The 19,279-nt window shown below is 40.2% G+C and overlaps 1 protein-coding gene across 2 annotated transcripts in view; it reads right to left on the bottom strand.

The window, feature by feature from the left end:
• LOC134860231 (Kv channel-interacting protein 1-like) overlaps positions 1-14,560 on the bottom strand; it is a 36,958-nt gene extending 22,398 nt beyond the window's left edge. The window contains exon 1 of one of the 2 annotated variants that reach the window (XM_063877116.1): positions 14,458-14,560. In XM_063877116.1, the coding sequence (XP_063733186.1) occupies positions 14,458-14,545 (88 nt within the window). In that variant the 5' untranslated portion in view covers positions 14,546-14,560. Of the gene's footprint in view, positions 1-617; positions 921-14,457 lie in introns of those variants that run through there. The other variant, XM_063877118.1, reaches the window with a different exon arrangement.
• Between the last annotated feature and the right edge of the window lie 4,719 nt (positions 14,561-19,279).

The raw sequence follows: 19,279 nt of genomic DNA, 5'->3' as shown, positions 1-19,279 counted from the left end.
CATACACACTGCTGCCAGTGGCCGCACAACGTACACAAAATGTATCTCCCCCTACATTTCAGGAATAAATGGTGTGCGTTTATATGTTCATGGACAAGGCTGCACAAACTCTGAGTCTATGAAAACACAATCACCACACACATGCGCATGCATACGTCAAGTGTCAGGGCCAGTTTCCTCCTGTCAAACAGTAGCAGGGCAGACAGGAAGCAGGGTGGCTTGGAGAGCAGACAGGGGTGAATGCCATCACCTTTTATAGACATGCCCAATGGCATGGCTGCAAACAATGACACACACACAAACACCCACACATACAGTATATTTCTAAATTAAGGGGACAGATGGCCTAGAGATTTCATCCTAAACCAATAATGAATTACATTGTTTGCCAACTTTACATTGATGCTCAGTCTACAAGGTTCAGCTCATTCCCATAATGCACTTCTCTGCTTTATTCATGACTCTGAGAGCAGACATGCACGACTTTGTCATTAACACAAACAAGCTACATGATAGGTGCTCATCTCATATGACAGCCACAAGGATTGGAACCTACGCACATCCTCTCAAGTGACTTAGAGAGAGACATTTTTGTCACTAAAAAAAATCGTTCTTACCTTTACGGTAGTTCACCTGCTTGGTTTGCATGGAAAAGGTTCCCACCACGAGACCCATGTTGACTTCTGGTCGCAGACAAGTTGCGAGTGTATTTGTGAGTGTGTGTTTGTGTGTTTTCCTATATTAAAGGTGTGCTAGTTAGTGAGTGTACACTACAGTTAATGAGTGTGTGTGGTCATTAAGTTAGTCCAGCTGTATGTGTTGAAGTGACGATATCACTTCTCATTCTGCCTCACACCACACTGCTCTGCCGCTTCTGCTCGAGGGTGTGTGCGTGTGCGAGTGAGTGAGTGAGTGAGAGAGAGAGAGAGAGAGAGAGAGAGAGAGAGAGCAGATGTGTGTGTGTGTGTGAGTGTGTGTGTGTGTGTAAGAGAGAGAGCGTGAGATTGTGAATGAAATAGCGGGCGCACATGCACTCTGAGGCTACCTTTGTCTCCGCTGTCACCGAAGCTGCCTATTTTACATTCTTCCTATCTCTCTCTCTCTCTCTGCCTTGCAGACCCTCCCTCTTTCCTCCCCCTCCCTCTCTCTCAGTGTGTCCCCAGCCACCAGACTGTCATTCCATCAATTCCTCTCTGCCTGTCTCTGCTCCCTCTTCCCCTCCTGTATGTCTCATTCACTCTCTTTGTCTGTCTGGTGGGGGAAAAGGGATTGCACACTGTTGCACAGGAAAAGGTAGAGACAGAGAGAGGATGAAGGGTGTGTGAGAGGAGAGGGGGAAAGGATAAAACTCAAGGAACAGCGCAAGAAAAAATCTAGAGGGAATGAGGAAAACGGAGGGAGTAAGAGCAGGATAGGGGAGGAGAAGAAAGACAAATTAGGGGGATTGAGAAACTGTGGGGGAGGCAAAGCGAGGGTAGGAAGGAATGGGGTGGAAGGGAGACAGAGAGAGATGAAGAGTGCAAGAGGGGAGGGAAGATAAGGAAGGGCTAGACTGATCCATCCCGCATTGTATTTAACAGTCAAATGGTGGTGTGGGGAGGGTATTTGCGGCTTTATCTCTACATGCACAGGTCCGACAGGGGCTGTGTGGGTATGTTTGTGTGTGCGTGTGTATATGTGTGTGTATGTGTGTATAATTATTCAGTCAGTGGTTGGGCCACGGACAAAGCCCCGTATATCTGACACCACCACATTTGCAGAACACCGCCTTGCATATGTCAACGGCGGCATAAAGGCGTGCTGTACCAGACATGTTTTGGCTCTCCAGTCTGCTGATGTATCCATCACACTGTTACACAGTCATGCCACACACACACCCTCTACAACAATATGAAACAAGGGGATAAAGCCAATCCACTACACAGTCCACATCACACATGTACTCCTCTGCCAATCACGCTTAACCCCTTGCTGCCCTCAATGTATCACCCTGTTGTTGAGATTGGTGGGCTGCACAGGCGCTATTGACTGCAGCCGCAATTGAAATTCCTCACGTGGCTTTGGCAAAGAAAACAATTTACAGGCAAGCCGTCGATGTTGCTGAGCCGAGGCCATCAAAGCCAATAATAAAGCTATTAGGCCATGGTGACATATATTAAAAGCTACTCGCTCCACAGCTGAGGATCAATACAGAGTAAAAACAAGAGAGAGGGAAGGACTAAGTCAAGAGTCGACAAGAGGTAGAAAATTAAGAAATGAGGCAGAGAGAGGTAGACAAAGAAATGAAGAAAAGGAGTGCTGGATAAAGAGGAAAGACATGTTTTGAGATAACCAAAACACAAACACACACCTCCTCTTTCTCCTAGACAGAGGCAAATCTGACAGCAGGCTCTAATCAAAATCAAACAATAACAACCACAATTCACACACAAGCACACATACAAACACCTACAAGTAAGAGTGGCAATAAATCAAACAGTTTTAAATACACACTACAGCAGCGACACACACACAAACTGATTAAATTCTGAAAGCTCGGCTGAACAGACAAGATAAAGGAGCGTGAATTGCTGTAGTGACGATGTTTAACTTCAGTGGAGAGGTTACACACACATCTATCAGTGGAGAAAAAGCATTTGGTTAATCAAACAAGATGAAAACCAACTGGATACACTGAAAAGAAAACACTGTGGAAAAGCTGGAAAAAAGGTTGTTTGGATCTCTGGAAAGCTATGACATTTTCTAAATGCCAAGCCTTCAAACTGAACTGAATAAAGTTATTTAATGAGGATAGAATGCAATCAGTGAATACATAAAATGGACTGGAATAGAAGAGAATAGAAGAGAACAGAACATAATAGAATTGAATTTAATCAAAACGAATAGAACTAATCAGAATTGAACAAAACAGAATAGAATAGAAAATGAACACAATAGAACATAATATAACAGAACAGAATATAATGGAACATAATATAACATAATAGAACAGAACAGAGTAGAGTAGAGTAGAGTAGAGTAGAGTAGAGTAGAGTAGAGTAGAGTAGAGTAGAGTAGAGTAGAGTAGAGTAGAGCAGAGCAGAGTAGAGTAGAGTAGAGTAGAGTAGAACAGAACAGAACAGAACAGAACAGAATAGAGCAGAGTAGAACAGAGTAGAGTAGAGTAGAGTAGAGTAGAGTAGACCAGAACAGAACAGAACAGAACAGAACAGAACAGAATAGAATAGAAGAGAACAGAAGAGAACAGAACAGAATAGAATAGAGCAGAGTAGAACAGAGTAGAGTAGAGTAGAGTAGAGTAGAGTAGAACAGAATAGAATAGAATAGAGCAAAGTAGAACAGAGTAGAACAGAGTAGAGTAGAGTAGAGTAGAGTAGAGTAGAGTAGAGTAGAACAGAACAGAACAGAACAGAATAGAATAGAGCAGAGTAGAACAGAGTAGAGTAGAGTAGAACAGAATAGAATAGAACAGAGTAGAGTAGAGTAGAGTAGAGTAGAGTAGAGTAGAGTAGAGTAGAGTAGAGTAGAACAGAACAGAACAGAACAGAATAGAATAGAATAGAATAGAGCAGAGTAGAACAGAGTAGAGTAGAGTAGAGTAGAGTAGAACAGAACAGAACAGAATAGAATAGAATAGAATAGGGAGTTGGGAGGGAGTCCTTGACAATGGTAACAGTTGTTCACATCTGAATTAGATTATGTGATACAATCAAAAACCCACAGCCTCTGAGGGGACTGTGTGTGTAGAGTTATTGGTTTGTTGATTTATTTTATTATTTGGGAAATATCACAACTTGTATTAATTTAGTTGCTCAAAACCCTGAATCCCAGAGCCTAGTAGGTACTGAAAGAAAACAAACCTCCTACAAAGCTGATTTGTTCTCGAGGTTATTTATATCACTTAAATCTTAGGATAAATAGACATTTGCATCTGTTAAATCCTTGTTGCTAGTCTGTAGCATTATGCTGAGAATTGTCGAAAAGCAAACATTTCAGACATACTGTTTGATCAAGGAGATTTATGGAGCTGAGCATGGAGCTGACCAAAGTAAAGAACTTTGGTCAGTGGCAGTAATGAGTGGGGTCTTTGCTGCTTACATCCTAAAGAAAGTACACCCGAGAGAATAAGACTTGGGTGGTAGCATCACTTGCAGTCAGAGTGAAATGCCAATGACCTTGGTCAAGCCTGCGTGAAAGATCTTTGGAAACAGACGACATCAGCTGTCTGTGAACATCAGATCCAAAGAGGTCACAACATCAATTGGGAAGAGTCAAAGTCATCAACCAGGAGTCAGTGGAAGGGTCGTGAAAGATCGAGGAGGATAATTACATTCAACGTCAGAGACCATCTGACAGTATCTACCATCTATCCCACCATCCCGATCTCCAATGCAATTTCCCCCGTTGCGGAAAAGAGTAATAAGACCTGCAGTATGGCCGCAACAGGGCTCAGTCCCTTAGACCTAAACAAATGTGATCGGGGCGTTTTCTGAAACAATTAATGATCTCATTTTTATTCAAACGTTCCTGGAAATAACGATCTAATTTGTCACTAGTTACAGGGGTTATAGAGAAAAAGTTACTGTTTTCTTCATTACTTCAAGTAGCTGCTTTATAATTTATTTCTAGAGTGATTTTGTTTGAAAGGACATTTCTGTTTCACTGTAAAAAATCACAAATACAAACACCCTTTACTTTTGTTTTCATCATAATAGATATGTTTTTATACAATAACCTTTAATACGTGAGGATATTAGTACTGCTGTTTTCAGGGTTAAGTTGGAAGCTTGATTTAATATTTTAACATGGATTTTTACATATAATCAACAAAAAACAACATTAATATTTATTAATCAATCATTTATTGTTGGAAATTGTATTGAATTGTACGTTTGTAGCCATATTTGACCTGCTGTAGCTCAATACAACTTATGGTAATGTTAGTTTAACCATTGGAGTTGTACTACAGTCTCAACTTTAAGCAATTGATACTGAATTACATGTTTCTTTCCTGGAAAACTTGTATGACATGTTTTGAAAAGCGATTGGATGAACCTTGTGTTGTATCCTTGTAGGATGTTTTGCCACATATTTCCAAAACTGCTATAAGCCTAAACCAACATCTACCTTAATCATTTTTCATAGAATCTAATTCAAAGGTCTGCATTATATTTTCTGCTGATGAACATAAACTGACAAAGTAATTGATGCATTAAAGTCTGAGTGTTTTAAACAAGGAAACCAAAATAGCTTTCGAGACCTCCACTTGCACTGCAATAACTCCGAACAGCAACAGGTTCATCACATTAGGCTGGGCGCCAAATTCTTCCAAGACATTAAGCCGAACATCGTCTGCACAGCTACACCGTCCAGTCTGGAAGCTGCAGACCCTTCAGAGTGCCAGCCTTCCTCTCTCTCATCATTTATTCACCAGAACACATTGGACCTTTTACTGGCTTGAGATGTGTGCCTGACTGAATGAATGGAGGGTATATGGAAATGAGGATAAGGTTGGACAGTGTAGTGGCAAAAAGAGGGAAAGGGTGGAAAGCATTTGACAGCGGGGGAAGAAAATGTGGAAAAGCAGAAAAAATGTGGTGAGCAGGCGGTGAATAATAAATTGGCTGGTTAGTTGCTGCCCAGTCTAATCAGACAGCCTGGATGGTATCTGTCAATGTGATGACCAAACAGAGGAGGGTAGAGGAGGCAATGAGAACAGAGGATTGGGAGGACAGGGGGCAATATCGGTTCAAATGAAGGGGAAGACGATGAGAATGGGAAGGGTAAGATGGGAGGAGGATGAACGGAGAAGGTAGGGAGAAGTGAGTTAGAGCAGAGAATTGGGAGGACACATTTAATGGAAGTGAGGAGGGAGAGCTGACAAGGAATGAGACACACAATGAAAGAAACAAGATGGCAGGACAGAGCAGAGAGATGAAGTAATGTACAGAGAGAGGAAAAACTGCACACAGCCAGTAACTGATCCAAACGGGCTCAGAGCCGTCTGAGTCATCAGAACAAACAGATTGATTTACTGGAGTGAGGAGTGGAGGAGACAAGCTCAGCCACCCTGACAGACATGGGAGAGAGGCGTAATACTGTTGAAATCAGAGGCTCCGACATAGACTTCATTCTTATGGTCCAACACATGACTGCAATCAATGTGCCAAGGATTTCCCCATTCGCATAGTTTCACACATGCTGATACATATCATCACCACTAAAAGGATAATTTCACCCAATTAAAGAAACATATACATTACTTTTATTAGCTTAAAGCATGGCAGCAAGTCTTGCTTTTGTTTAAACATATTTTAAATGTCCTTATCTCTGAGCTTTCTGCTGTTAAACCAGTAGAAAGAATTTAACTCTTGATTCTAAATCAATGAAAATATTTGGGGGTTTATTTTTTGAGTGATAGTGATGAGATGGTCGAAGTACTAATTAGTCTGCAACAATTTTGATGAATGATATAATGAATAAATTCCTAAACAATTGAAATTTAAAAAATATATCAATATTCCCTGACTTCTGTGGATTATAGGATTTTAACGATTTGGGCTGTAATATAATTGTTCAATAACGAAAAACGACGATTCCCCCTTATATTGTATTTTGTGCTAATTCTGTGACATGGTTACATGCTTAAATGTTCAAGAGAAACTCCCTCTGGAGGGAACTTGAGGATTTTAACCTTTGTGGACCATTTACATGAATGAAAACTACATGAACTAGCCCTAACCCACTTATGTAACAGAGGTTTAAAAGCCTATGCACACTACCTGCTCAGCACCATTTGACTAACTAACCAATATAGAAACCAGCTTGGTGGAGCACTTGGCTGTTTCAAAGCCATATAAATCCCTCAGGATGACAGCGGTGAAGTTAGTTTTGGGTTGAATTTGATAAACATCACGCACGACTACGTGGCCACACACAGCTCCAACACCATCATCAAGTTTGCTGACGACATGACCGCCATCGGCCTGATCACAGACGGAGACGAGATGGCATACAGAGAGGAGGTCAGAGCCCTGACATCTTGGTGCAAGGACAACAACCTCCATCTCAACGTCAGCAAAACAAAGGAGCTGATTGTGGACTACAGGAAGAGGCAGAGAGAGGCACACACCCATCACCATCAACGGGACTCCTGTGGAGAGAGTCAGCAGCTTCAGGTTCCTCGGGGTAAACATCAGTGAGGACCTGACATGGACACATCACACCAGGGTCATATCCAAGACGGCTCGACAGCAGCTCTTCTTCCTCCGCAGGCTGCGGAAGTTCAACATGGACTCCAGGATACTCTGCAACTTCTATAGGTGCATCATCGAGATTATCCTGACTGGCTGCATCACGGCCTGGTATGGCAGTTGCACCGCCCTCAACCGTAAGACTCTACAGAGGGTGGTGAAAACTGCTCAGCACATCACCAGGACAGAGCTGCCATCCATGGAGGACCTCTACACCCAGCGGTGTAGGAAGAAGGCCGGTAGGATATTAAAGGACCCCCATCCCCCCAGCAACAATCTGTTCTGTCTGCTGCCGTCTGGCAGACGGTACCGCAGCATCCGGACCAAGACCACCAGACTCAGAGACAGTTTTATACCACAGGCTATAAGACTACTGAACTCCTGAGCTCTGTGAATGTCTACTCACATCTGTTTATAGTACACACATACATATATATATATACATATATTATTCACATCTGCCATACATATCTGTTTATAGTACACATATCTGTATATTATACATATCTGCCATATACATCTGTTATACGTAATATATGCATCTGTCCATACCTCTTCATTCAACAGTGTAAAGTATTTAAATACTTGCAATGTATTCCACATATGTATATATTTCACATCCCTAAATCTTTATTGTTGATATTGTAAATATTCTTCTCTCTTTTTGCACTATTTTATTTATCTTATTTGCACCATGTATGTTGAGTTGTTGGAGGAGCATGGGATATAAGATTTTCATTGCCAACATATACGTTGTATATGCTGTGCATATGACCAATAAAACCCTGAAACCTTGAAACCTTGAAACTCAGGATCCAGGGCCACCTCCCCCCCTTAGTTTCACAGAGGGAGTCCGGCAGTCAGAAGACAGTTAGCAAACATATGAGCACTCGCTGTTAACCACAAAGTTTCACTTAGGAATCATCAATAAATTACATTGAAAAACACAAAACCAGTGTTATTTTTAATGCATCATTATGAGCATGCTGATATATATATATATATATATTATATATATTTTATTATTATTAGCTTAAAGCACTACTGTGCTAGTTCAGAGAAGAAGCCCAAACCATATCCTATTTCTGGTGACATATAACATCAGCTTTTTCATACAGTAATGTGGGTTTGCTGTGTGGCAAGTGTTTGTTGAATTTTCTGACTAGTTTTAAGTCCTAACAGAGTTGAAATAATCAGTTTTTTTTAAGGAACTGCATGAGTGACACTGTTTTGAGCTTTCTCTCCAGGACAACACTCCATTTCTCTCCTCAAGGCCACTGCTGCTGTTTTTATGTCCCACATTTTATCTCTCAGAAGATTTACTGCTGCACCTCCCACATACTTTATATGTCACCTGTCAGGAGGTGAAAAACTCCAATCTGCAACCGTATCTAAGCTGCTCCCTCTGGTTGATACGGAGATAACACAATTTCGAAGCTCTTCAAAAACACTTAGACAGTTCCAGGTGAACTTGCACAGGACATAAACCTGTAAGAAACACGTTAACACCAAGCTGTTAACCATTTCTTATTCAGATGGCTTGAAATATTTACGGTTGTTTTTTTGTTGCCATGTCTTTTTTTACAGACAGGCAGCATCACCTTGCCAGTGGGTCCTGCTGTACTCGAGCCCTGTCATTACTATTCCTAGCAGCAGACATGTGGCACATGACACACCAGGGTATAAGTTACAAAACTGCAAATGGAAATGCAATTTACATTTCTGTTAACTGCAGCAAAGTCTTATTTTCTTTACTACAAAACACCCAATTGGTTTCTGTGAACTGAATACAAACACCTATATTGACTGTCCCCCTCCGTTTCGCCCCTTTCCTCCCTCCTCAGCAGAGGAAAGGGATGGAAGTGTTAATCGTATGCAGCTTGGGGATTGATTACATCGCTGGGGATGGGGAGGGGAGCCTCTTCCCTATGAATTATTATGCATTATATTTTGTATTTAACATGCACTTGGTCCCCTATGGCACATTAAAAGTGATATGACATCATTTTAGAGCTAAGCAGCAGAACACAAAGGTGCAGAGCACACACACACAGAAGAGCGCCTCACTAAAATCGAGATCAAAGCACATGTGTGTCTCTCACACACACAAAGAGCACATACGCACACACATGCGCACTTACATGTACACTTCATCCCTGCTCTCTGTTCTCATTTTCTCATCTATCCTACTTTCACTCCTTGTCGTCTCTGAATTCAGAAGCGGACCAACCCCCCGACTCAAAGAAGGAGTACCTGAAGCGAATATCTAATGAAAGAAAGAGGAGCTGCTAAATGTTTCATTAACCTCTTATGATGAAAACTTCAGATCTGAATCCTTGTGGACAATGGCTGTAAACCTTTAGTGTGAAAATCTTCCTCAGTGACATCAAACATCAACCATCAGAAGAAGAGCTGTTTCTTCACCAGGCACTTTGCACGCTGAATATTTAATGCTTCGTTTGGTTAAGACTCAACTTCCCTTTGGTTAAGATCTGCCCTGACAATGTGAGAAAACAGTATTGGGGGGAAATAAGGAGGAAGAATCTGACGCCATCTGCTGAGCAGTCTGAGAAACTCACAAATGGAAAGAAAAGAGGCATAAAATATGGAGATTTGAACAAACATTTGAAAAACGTAGTAAAAAAAAGAAGTTCAACGGTCAGTATTGACATTTGAGCATGTTAATTTGATACCCAGATATTACCCACATTGAAATTTAGGACAGTGGTTTCATCATTTGCTATGAACAAAATATTTTTCTGTTTTGGAAATGAGCTCTAACCAGCAGAAAGTAGGGCAACATTAGAGGGCATGTTCCTTATTCCCACAAAAGACCACTAAAGACTGAGAGGAATCAGCACGTTTAAAGTTTAGTTTTGTTCTTCTGTAAAGTTTCCTCTAAAGCGGGTTTGTTTCAGATTACAAATAAATGTTGTTTTTTTTAATGATATTTTGTTTTATGTCGTAGTGTGAGTTGTTAAAACAGACAAACAATGGTATGCAAGGCAGGTCAAGAGTTAGATTGAAATACTATCAAGTAGCTGGAGGCTTCTAGGCCTTGCTCTGGCTGAAGAAAATAAAAAATGTATTGTATTTTCAGTATTTTGAGGGTTGTGTATGCTAATAGCTATCCTCAGGTTCCAACACCTTTGCCAGACCACCACATAGACCCTGTTCTGCATCCAGACAGCTCAGGTCTGTATGCTGGAGGGAAGCACCTGGGCAGGCTGCATGCATAGGTGAAAACAGCTTGACAGGATGTTTACAGGGTTTTCAGAGATGATTGGAAGCTGAACAGAAGTTTAGGGCTGAGGCAGAGCAGAAAGTGACAGACAGTCAGAGATAAACCAAGAAGAAAACCAAAGTCATGAAAGGGATTTGATGTAATCAGCCTGCAGCTAGAGGAAGTGTGCACAGCTTGAAAGATGTCTGGAAACTCCAGTCTGGAAAGCAAATCACAAATTCTGCCTGTGTGATTGCCCTTTAAAGGGTAAATATCATGAAGAAATCTTATTTTCAGTGCTTGTGAACAAACATTTGGGTGTCTGGAGGGCCTACCAACACACAAACTGTGAAATGAGACAACCCAGTTTTTTGTGGAATGCCTCTGTGAGAAAACATATGATTTAACAAGGTATTTAGATTTGGCTTCCCTTCCTATGTCACATGCTGAGAACAGCAGGTAACTAGAGGTATAATCAGCCGCATGTGAAAAGTGTTTTTTGAACATTAAAGCATGTAAACATGTTCTAGTAAAAACTAAAATTAGAAGGTAAAGCCTGAAAACAAGCTTAATATGTCCCCTTGAAGAGTATTTACTGATATCTTTAAGCTTTAATACATAGTGTTTATACTGCAGATTGAAGTGAAACAAAGAAAGTAAACGAAATAGAAATAAAGTGCGTTTTGTTTTAAAGATGGGTGTTGGACTAACGGCTGAGTTAACGTGACACTTCGACCAAGAAACACAGACAGCTCCCATGTCATTTAACTGATGATTTAATTGCCTATGAGCAATTTGGGATCTAGGGGATACAAGCCCGGCCTGACTTGTTCCCTTGGTGATAGGCCTTTAAAGCTGCATTGTTACCTTGGATACTGTGTAACCTAGTAACCTACTGGCCTATTAAATAAGATGGGGTTTTTTAAGCTACAGTGTACTACACCTTTCCTCACTACTCCTTCCTGTTACTTGTCTTGCATGACTGTGAAATCCTATTGACCTGCTCTGATTTTGAAAGCGTGAAGTGTATCCAGGCCAAGATTTATTTTTGACCTGATACAGGACTTCTGCTGTTTTAAAGTCTTCAGATTTCTGAGAAAAAGAGAGAGATGTTAAGTTAATGGCGTTCTATCCTGGACATCTATTTTATAAGACGGGTGTTTAATACAGTAGGATGTGTGTTCATAGTCCCATTTTCTTCTTCCTATCTTACTAATAGTTTATTCCTCTCAAATGTTTGAGGAGACTAAATAACACCATATATTGTTTTATTAACCAGCACATGTCAATGCTGCTCTGGTATTCACTTTACACAGATCCTTTGAGAAGCCTAAACCTGTATTTCCTCTGCCTTTTACTGCATGGAATAGAGAACAGAGAATTTACCACTGTGGCTGTTAAAGTGGCAAAAAACGCTGACTATTAAAGGTCATCCAAAAAAGAGTCTGTAATATACAGTGAAGTGTACAAAAGGCAGCCAGGCCCTTTGGCAATAAAAGGTACTGGCCCTATCTGCCCTTTAAAGTTGGCATCATGCTGAATAAAAAACACTTTGTTTCTCTGCTAGTGAATGGACCGATTACAGATGCACAGGTCAATCGATGCTTTAAAATATGCAGCCATTACTATAATTTTGCCAAATAATTCACACATGGGGAAGGGAAGGAACATAATCGACTATTTGGAGTGAAACTTTGGCCTTTAAAGAACTTGATTCTTCATGCTATGACTTTGTGTTTTTGCCTACAGCTCTTAAGTATAGTGCCACATCAGTTTTGTTTCAATAATACATTTTTGTAGAAGAGTTGTGGTGGCAAAGGTAGCAGCAGTACTTTTTGTTTTTATTCAAAGAAAATTGAGAGGAAAGAGAGGGGATCTTGACACATTTTACAAAAAAGTTATATTTGAATTGTCATAAAGACTACTATGAAGCATATATGAGTTTTGACAAGGATATGGCGGTTTAAGGGTTCTGTAAAGATGACAGGAGGTTGCATCATGGAAAATGTTGAAGAAGTCAGAATAGTTTTGCCTCTGCTACTTAAATTTTGACCATCATTTTTTAGTCTCCCACAATTTTCTACATTTTATAGAACTGTATACCACATAAATGATCTCTTCGAGAAGGAAACTGTTTAACCAGTGTAATTAAAATTGTCTAACACAAGGTTTGAAGCTCTTTGTTATGTAACTTCCTTCACTGATTCCATGCGATTTCTCCCAAAAATGAGAATTTTTTTTTTGAAACCAATAAACTTGACTGTAAATTTGTGTTAACTCACTATAAGATGCATGACCAAAATAAAAACATTTAAACTTTACTGGTCATCAAAGTTATGTATTGTCTTTTACCTCATGTAAATTGGTATTAGGTATTACAAAAATTGTTTATATATACCTCAACACATCACTAGATGGCGCTCTGATGCATGTTGAGGATAGCTGCTTTCAAAAGGTCTGCACATTCTCCTCACTTTCATTGAAATTGCATAATTTGTATCATCTGACTTCAGATTATCAGCTATCTGGAAAATGTATCCTTCAATATTTTAACCCTCACCCTATTAGACATCATTATCTGCCATTAGGAAAACAGGAAAGCAAGTAAAATTACTTTAGATTAGACTATTGTTTTCTAAATAGCCTCTTAACTAACCACTTAACACATATCCAGTTTGTGGTGCAGACAGTATCTGAAAGTGATTTAAAATGGTTCACAGCACTCAGTAAAAATCTTAGTGGTAGAACATCGCAAGATCAATATTGCATGTTTACAATTTGCTACTTTGTTACAAGAGCAGAAATACAGCTATATGTAATAGGATGTTTCCGGTCTTGAACAAGAGGGCACAGAGGAGCTTCTCAACAACCTCTAAAATTAAAAAGTATTCGTTTGTGCGAGTGTGTGTGTGTGTGTGCGTGTGAGGATATGTGTTGTCGGAAGAAACTTACTGTTCATGTTTACTGCTGCTTCTTTTTATGAGTTTGAGTTTTTCTGCTAAGGAGTAATTTGTTACGCAACCAATCCTCAGCAGGAGCTCCTTTATGATGTTGTGTGTGTGTGTGTGTGTGTGTGTGTGTGTGTGTGTGTCCTTGAGGGCAATTTTACCCACTGTGACTGAATGCTTGAACCATCCTCAAACATGTGTGTGAGTGTGCAGCTGAGTATGTGCATCTACTGTATGTGTGTGCTCGACTTCTATGATGTTTCCGATCCCTCAAGACAAAATGTCAATTGGCTTAAAAAGCAACACAATGTAAGTGTCCATACAAGCATGTGTGTGTGTGTGTGTGTGTGTGTGTGTGTGTGTGTGTGTGTGTGTGTGTGTGTGTGTGTGTGTGTGTGTGTGTGTGTGTGTGTGTGCCTCCAGGCAGCAGCTGTGCTGTATACAGTTTCTGAATCTTTGTGTACATTTGCTTGCACTGCTCATACAATTAAAAATATATATTAAAAAATATGCGTTCTAATATTGCCTGCACACACAAAAACAAAGGACTCTTACATATAGGCATCAAACCTAAAAACAGCTAATGAATCGCCATAGTTTAAGCCTTCCCCCCTCTCAGCATCATGTGTGCACGGCTCCTCTTCCCTGTTGCCAGACCGACAAATTTTATTGCTCACATTCATCACAGGCAAACACACACTCTGCCCTATATCAACTTTATTTCTCCTCTCTATTAGCTGCTTACTCCCTTCATCTCTTTCTCCTTCGGTCCTCTCTCTGGAGAACATACTGAAAAGAACGAGGTCAACTGCCGACAAGAGTAGACACAGAGGAGAGTAAAGAAAAGAGTTTTGGGACATTGATGTAAATGTGCAACCTTGCCAGCTACTAGACAACTGTTCACAACACACTTAGGACGGCTTTCATTGCTTGCAACTTGTGTGAATTCATGTACAAGAACCTGCGCATGTCTACACAAATGTTCACATGCATAGATACAAACCAATAAAGACAAATTCAAGCACTCACATACCTTTGATGAGAGTCCCAGTGACCAGTTTGTGCAGGGTCACAGCAAACTTGACAAGTCCCTGTTTGCAACGCTTGGCACAACCCGACATCCTGACAGCGACCTGGGACACGGCAGGCTGAGCTGGAGGGGGGGAGGTTCAGGTCCAAAGCAGCACTCTCAAGGCAAAGTGTCAATCAGTACAACTTCTTCTGGTGGAGTGTATGAATCCAATAGAGGGAGGAAGGCAGAGGAGAGCCGCTCCTCTTACTATGTTGCCTTTCGTCCTGCTGAGCTGGAGGAAGAAAAAAAAAGAAACGGTGATCTCCCCATGCTTTCCTTCCCCCGCTCCTCCCTCTCCGCCTTTTCCATCCCACCTAGGAAAAAATCCAAATTAGGGACTAATAGTGAGGTGAGCATGTAAAAATAGAAAAAAAGGGAGAGAGAAAAAGAGAAACTGATTTGAAGAAATAAACAGTGTCCAAGGAAAACAACTACCGCCTGTTAGAGATGCTCTTACAATGCAAGTTTCCAAGAAACTTCCTTCCGATCTGCAGGCAGCCTCTGCTGTAACGAGGCAATCTTGTGAGCTCTTCTTTTTGCTTCTTCTTCTCTTCCCTCCTGCTTATCAATTGTATTACCACTTTTAAATGGGGAAGCAGTAATCCACCTTCAGCACCAGTGACAATGGAGAGCTCCCTACAATGCAGAACAAACATACTGAGCTGCTTCTGTTTCTCTCTCCAGGCAAACACACACACACACACACACACACACACACACACACACACACACACACACACACACACACACACACACACACACACACATACCGCCTTTAAGCCCTCCCACAGCCCTTCATAGCACATAGACACCCTACTTCAGTTTAATTGGCATTGGGGTTTTTTATTATATCATAATAGTCATAAAAAAATGTATTAGCAAAATAAAAAATGATGGGAAGATGACAAAATAATGTCATAACAATTCATAAATAAACTGGATTTAAAAAAAAATGCTGTAATGTATATATATATATATATATATATTAGCATAACCAGGAACAGGACACAGCCTTTACCTAGTACTTCAATGCAAAATTACCATTACAAGTAAAAGTTTTCAATTACAAACATATGTATTATATTACACTAAGTATATGAGTGCTAATAATATAATGGAAATAGACTTTAAATATTCAAAAGTAGAAGTACTCATTTATTTATTTATACTACTGGATTAGTATTATTGTTGGGGACCATGTATGCATTGGTAAATAAACTACATGTTTTATTTATTGTAATATTTTTTTTAAAACAGTTGTAAGTGCTCATGTAGATCAAAGTGTTTGTTTTAAATGCTACATTAACCAAATGGAGAGGCATAGACAGACTTTCAATGAAAAAGCCATAAACACACAAAGTATTCTGAAAACATTTTGATTGTTTGTTTTCTTTATGTTTCTTACTGTTGTATTTTTGCATATTAATAGTGATGCATTTCAATAATATTGTATGTAATTATGACTAAGAATTTGCATAGGGAATTGTACAGTATGTGAAGAAATGTACTGCTAAACAATACCACCCTAAAATCTTATTGGTTTTCTAAAAATCTTCTATTACCTCATTGATTCCTTCGAAAGCAATCTAAACTCTTCAATATACCCTCAGCCAGACAGCAGAACTGTCAATCAATTGATCAAGTTGACCAATCTTGTAATGCATCACATAATGTTGACATTTACTGTACCTCTGTTTTAATCCTCCCTGACAGAAACTTGGACATACTGTAACTCAAGAGGAATATAGAGACTAAAAGAGGCTGAACAATGTAAGGAGAAAGAAGCACAGGAAACAGAAGGAACAGAAAGAGGATACAGAGACATAATCGTATAATGTCATCTGGGCTATATTTAGTCCTGCATCACATACTGGACTGAGGGCTAGCACATTAAATACGGGGGGAAAACAGCAATAACGACAAAGTTAAGAGGTGGAGAAATGAGGAAATAGATGTAAACAGACACAATGGGGGAGAGAGAGGCAAGCAATAACCCAATAAAAATGCAAATGAAAGGGGGAAAGAATAAGACTGGAGACATTGAGAGCAGTGGGGTCTGCAGAGAGCAGGGGGTGTAAATGTCCCATTGCCTACATTATTGGAGTTATTTGCTATCAAACTGTTCAGATAAAAAATGGAATCAACACTTTTCCATAGACGCTGAAGATTCACATTACCTGGAAAAAGAGGAAGGTGGGACAAAGAGAATAACATGGTAGAAAAGTGAAAGAGAGAAAATAAATTAAGAAGAAAATGAAGAGAGGTGGGGGAAATAAAAGCAAGTCAAACGGTAGAGCAGTGAGGAATAAGGGGGAGGTTTGTTTTCAAAGGCACCACTGCTGTTTTTGCTATTTAGAAAGAAGGAGATTACTGTGTGGGGGAATTTGCATAAACATGCTTCTCTATTACCGCCCCCATTGTTCATGATTAATGAGATTAGGTTGTCTATGCATTTACATCCGAGCATGTAATAGCAACTAATTGCTTGTCTCTTCCTAAATTAGAAGTTGTGCCATAAGATGTTTGTTTCAAAATGGATTTGCTCAAAGTGATGAAGCTCCTTGCCTGGTAGGAGGTGGAGCATACCTGATGGGCACTGTGGATGATAAAGATGTGGAGAAAATTGAAAGGGAATTTGAGTGGAGGAGAGAAGAAACAAGATGACCTGCAAGAGAGATAGAGTTTCATGACGCACAACAGCGATAAAGCTTTTCAAATTGAGCTGAAAAAATAGAGGAAAAGGCTGTAATATAAACTACTTTGGTAAGAAAATTGTGAAGATGAAAAGAGACAAATTAGGATTGTATAAAAGATAAATTAAGGGAAGAAAGTGAAACAAAAAGAACAGAGACTGGCTTGAAATATGAAGGTGAATGTAATATAAAAAGGAGAGATGAAGTGTAGTGAATAGAAAAGGGGCTGGAGATAGGCAGAAAACTGAGGGAGACAAAAAGAGAGGAGATTGCTTTCAACGCAGTAGATCTGTCAGATGTGAATCACAGGCGGCCAGCTGTGAGCTCTGATAGTGCTGTGCCTCTAAATATAACAAGCACTGAGATGGACTGATACGGCCACAACAACAGACACACAGATTTGAGAATAAAGGAGGCGTCCCAAGGAGAGAAAGACGGAATATAAAATGACAAATCTGTACAAACGCGAAAAGCATAAGCTTTCAGCGGTTGGTAATTTTCTTGTGATGAAATTTTTAGGGCCACAATGTGTTTGCATAATATGACAATATCCATTCAAGCTCCAGCACTCACCACGCACAGTAGTATCACTACCACAACGCTGATGTATGACAACTTAACGAACCAAAAAAAAACCCTCCAGCATGAAGACCCATCTGCCCAGACACAGCAGCGAGAGGAACCCGCTTTTAGAGCTGATCTCTGGGTGTGAGGTGCAAACATTCCCCTGGAGGCGTGGAAGATGACTCCAGACCGCCACCTCACTCAGGACACTCAGGGTGTCAGTGGCAGAGATGGAGTGACATCATCCCCTCTGGGTGAAATTAAAACCTCAACAAATCATCGCACTCTTTTTTGAAACTACCTCCCCCCCCCCAACTCAAGAAGATGACAACTGTCTGTCTCACACACCCACTCCTGTAAGGAGCAGATACCCCCTGCAGTGTGGTTACAGTATCAGCAACATATGCAGAGCACATAAGAATACATGGAAAGCTCCCACAGTGTCTTAAAATGTGACACCAGAATCTTCTTGCAGGAAGCTTAAGCTCAGCTGCCATTGATTGCACCCCCCCCCCCCCCCATTCATGGGAAGAGCTGTGCTAAGCTTGGCATCATTAACATTCAGAACAGAAAATTCATTAACACCAACATCATTAGCTCATGAAAACAAGACCTTAAGCACACACATCATGTATGTTGGAGTGTGTTTTAATAATGAAGGTGAGTGTAATAAGAGTCCTGTGGGTCCAGCTGAGCCTCTCTCAGGCTTCAGGGTCCACTACGGTCAGGCAACTGCAATGCTGTTTTAATTGCAGCTTGTTTTGAAAGTGCAATGCAAGACTACAGTAAATCAAGGGAGCATGTAAAACAACCCAACAGGTATATGATGCGGCATGTAAAGGTACGAACATGCAATGCAGCAGAACATACTCCCTGTTCTTTTGCATTAATGGATATATCCTGTGTAGATCTGTTCTGTAATGAGCGTTTTTTGCAAATGTAAGGTTTCGTATATTTGTTTTACAGAAAATAAATACAAAACTACCAATCTTGTAACATTGTATGTGTTGTAAACTATACACAACAATCCATATAATAAATTGGCTGTGGCCCCGATACACTTTCAGGCTTATTTAAGGTTCAAGGTTATCTTTATTGACCCACTAGAGAAATGTGTCTTGCAGCAAAGGGTGCACATAAAACTAGAATATAAAAAGAAAACATAAACAATGCATAAACAACATAAATCACAGAGCTAGGGTAATAAAACTCAAATTCATACCATAAGACTGCAAATGTAGTGGCGTGCAGGGAGTGCAGCAAGAGTGCTATTTGCTATTAAGAATATTAATAGCACTGTGATGGGGGGGGGGGGGGGGGGGGTATTCAATAAATCTTCAAAAGAATACTCCATTAATTCTTGCAAAAAGCAATGCAACTCAAGTAAAACTAGTGATACTTGAGTAGTATTAGTTAAAAGCACTTTTACTTATGACAAAGAGTATTCACAATGATGAAAAAGCCCTTGTGTGCAGTTACTATGATGTGAGCAAGGGTATACATATTGTTTTATTTTTAAAGTACAT

The sequence above is a fragment of the Eleginops maclovinus genome, chromosome 23 (genome assembly GCF_036324505.1).
Source record: "Eleginops maclovinus isolate JMC-PN-2008 ecotype Puerto Natales chromosome 23, JC_Emac_rtc_rv5, whole genome shotgun sequence".
Classification (NCBI taxonomy): Eukaryota; Metazoa; Chordata; class Actinopteri; order Perciformes; family Eleginopidae; genus Eleginops; species Eleginops maclovinus.
Note: the sequence above shows the minus strand (reverse complement) of the source record. Positions and strands in the feature narration are given on the sequence as shown.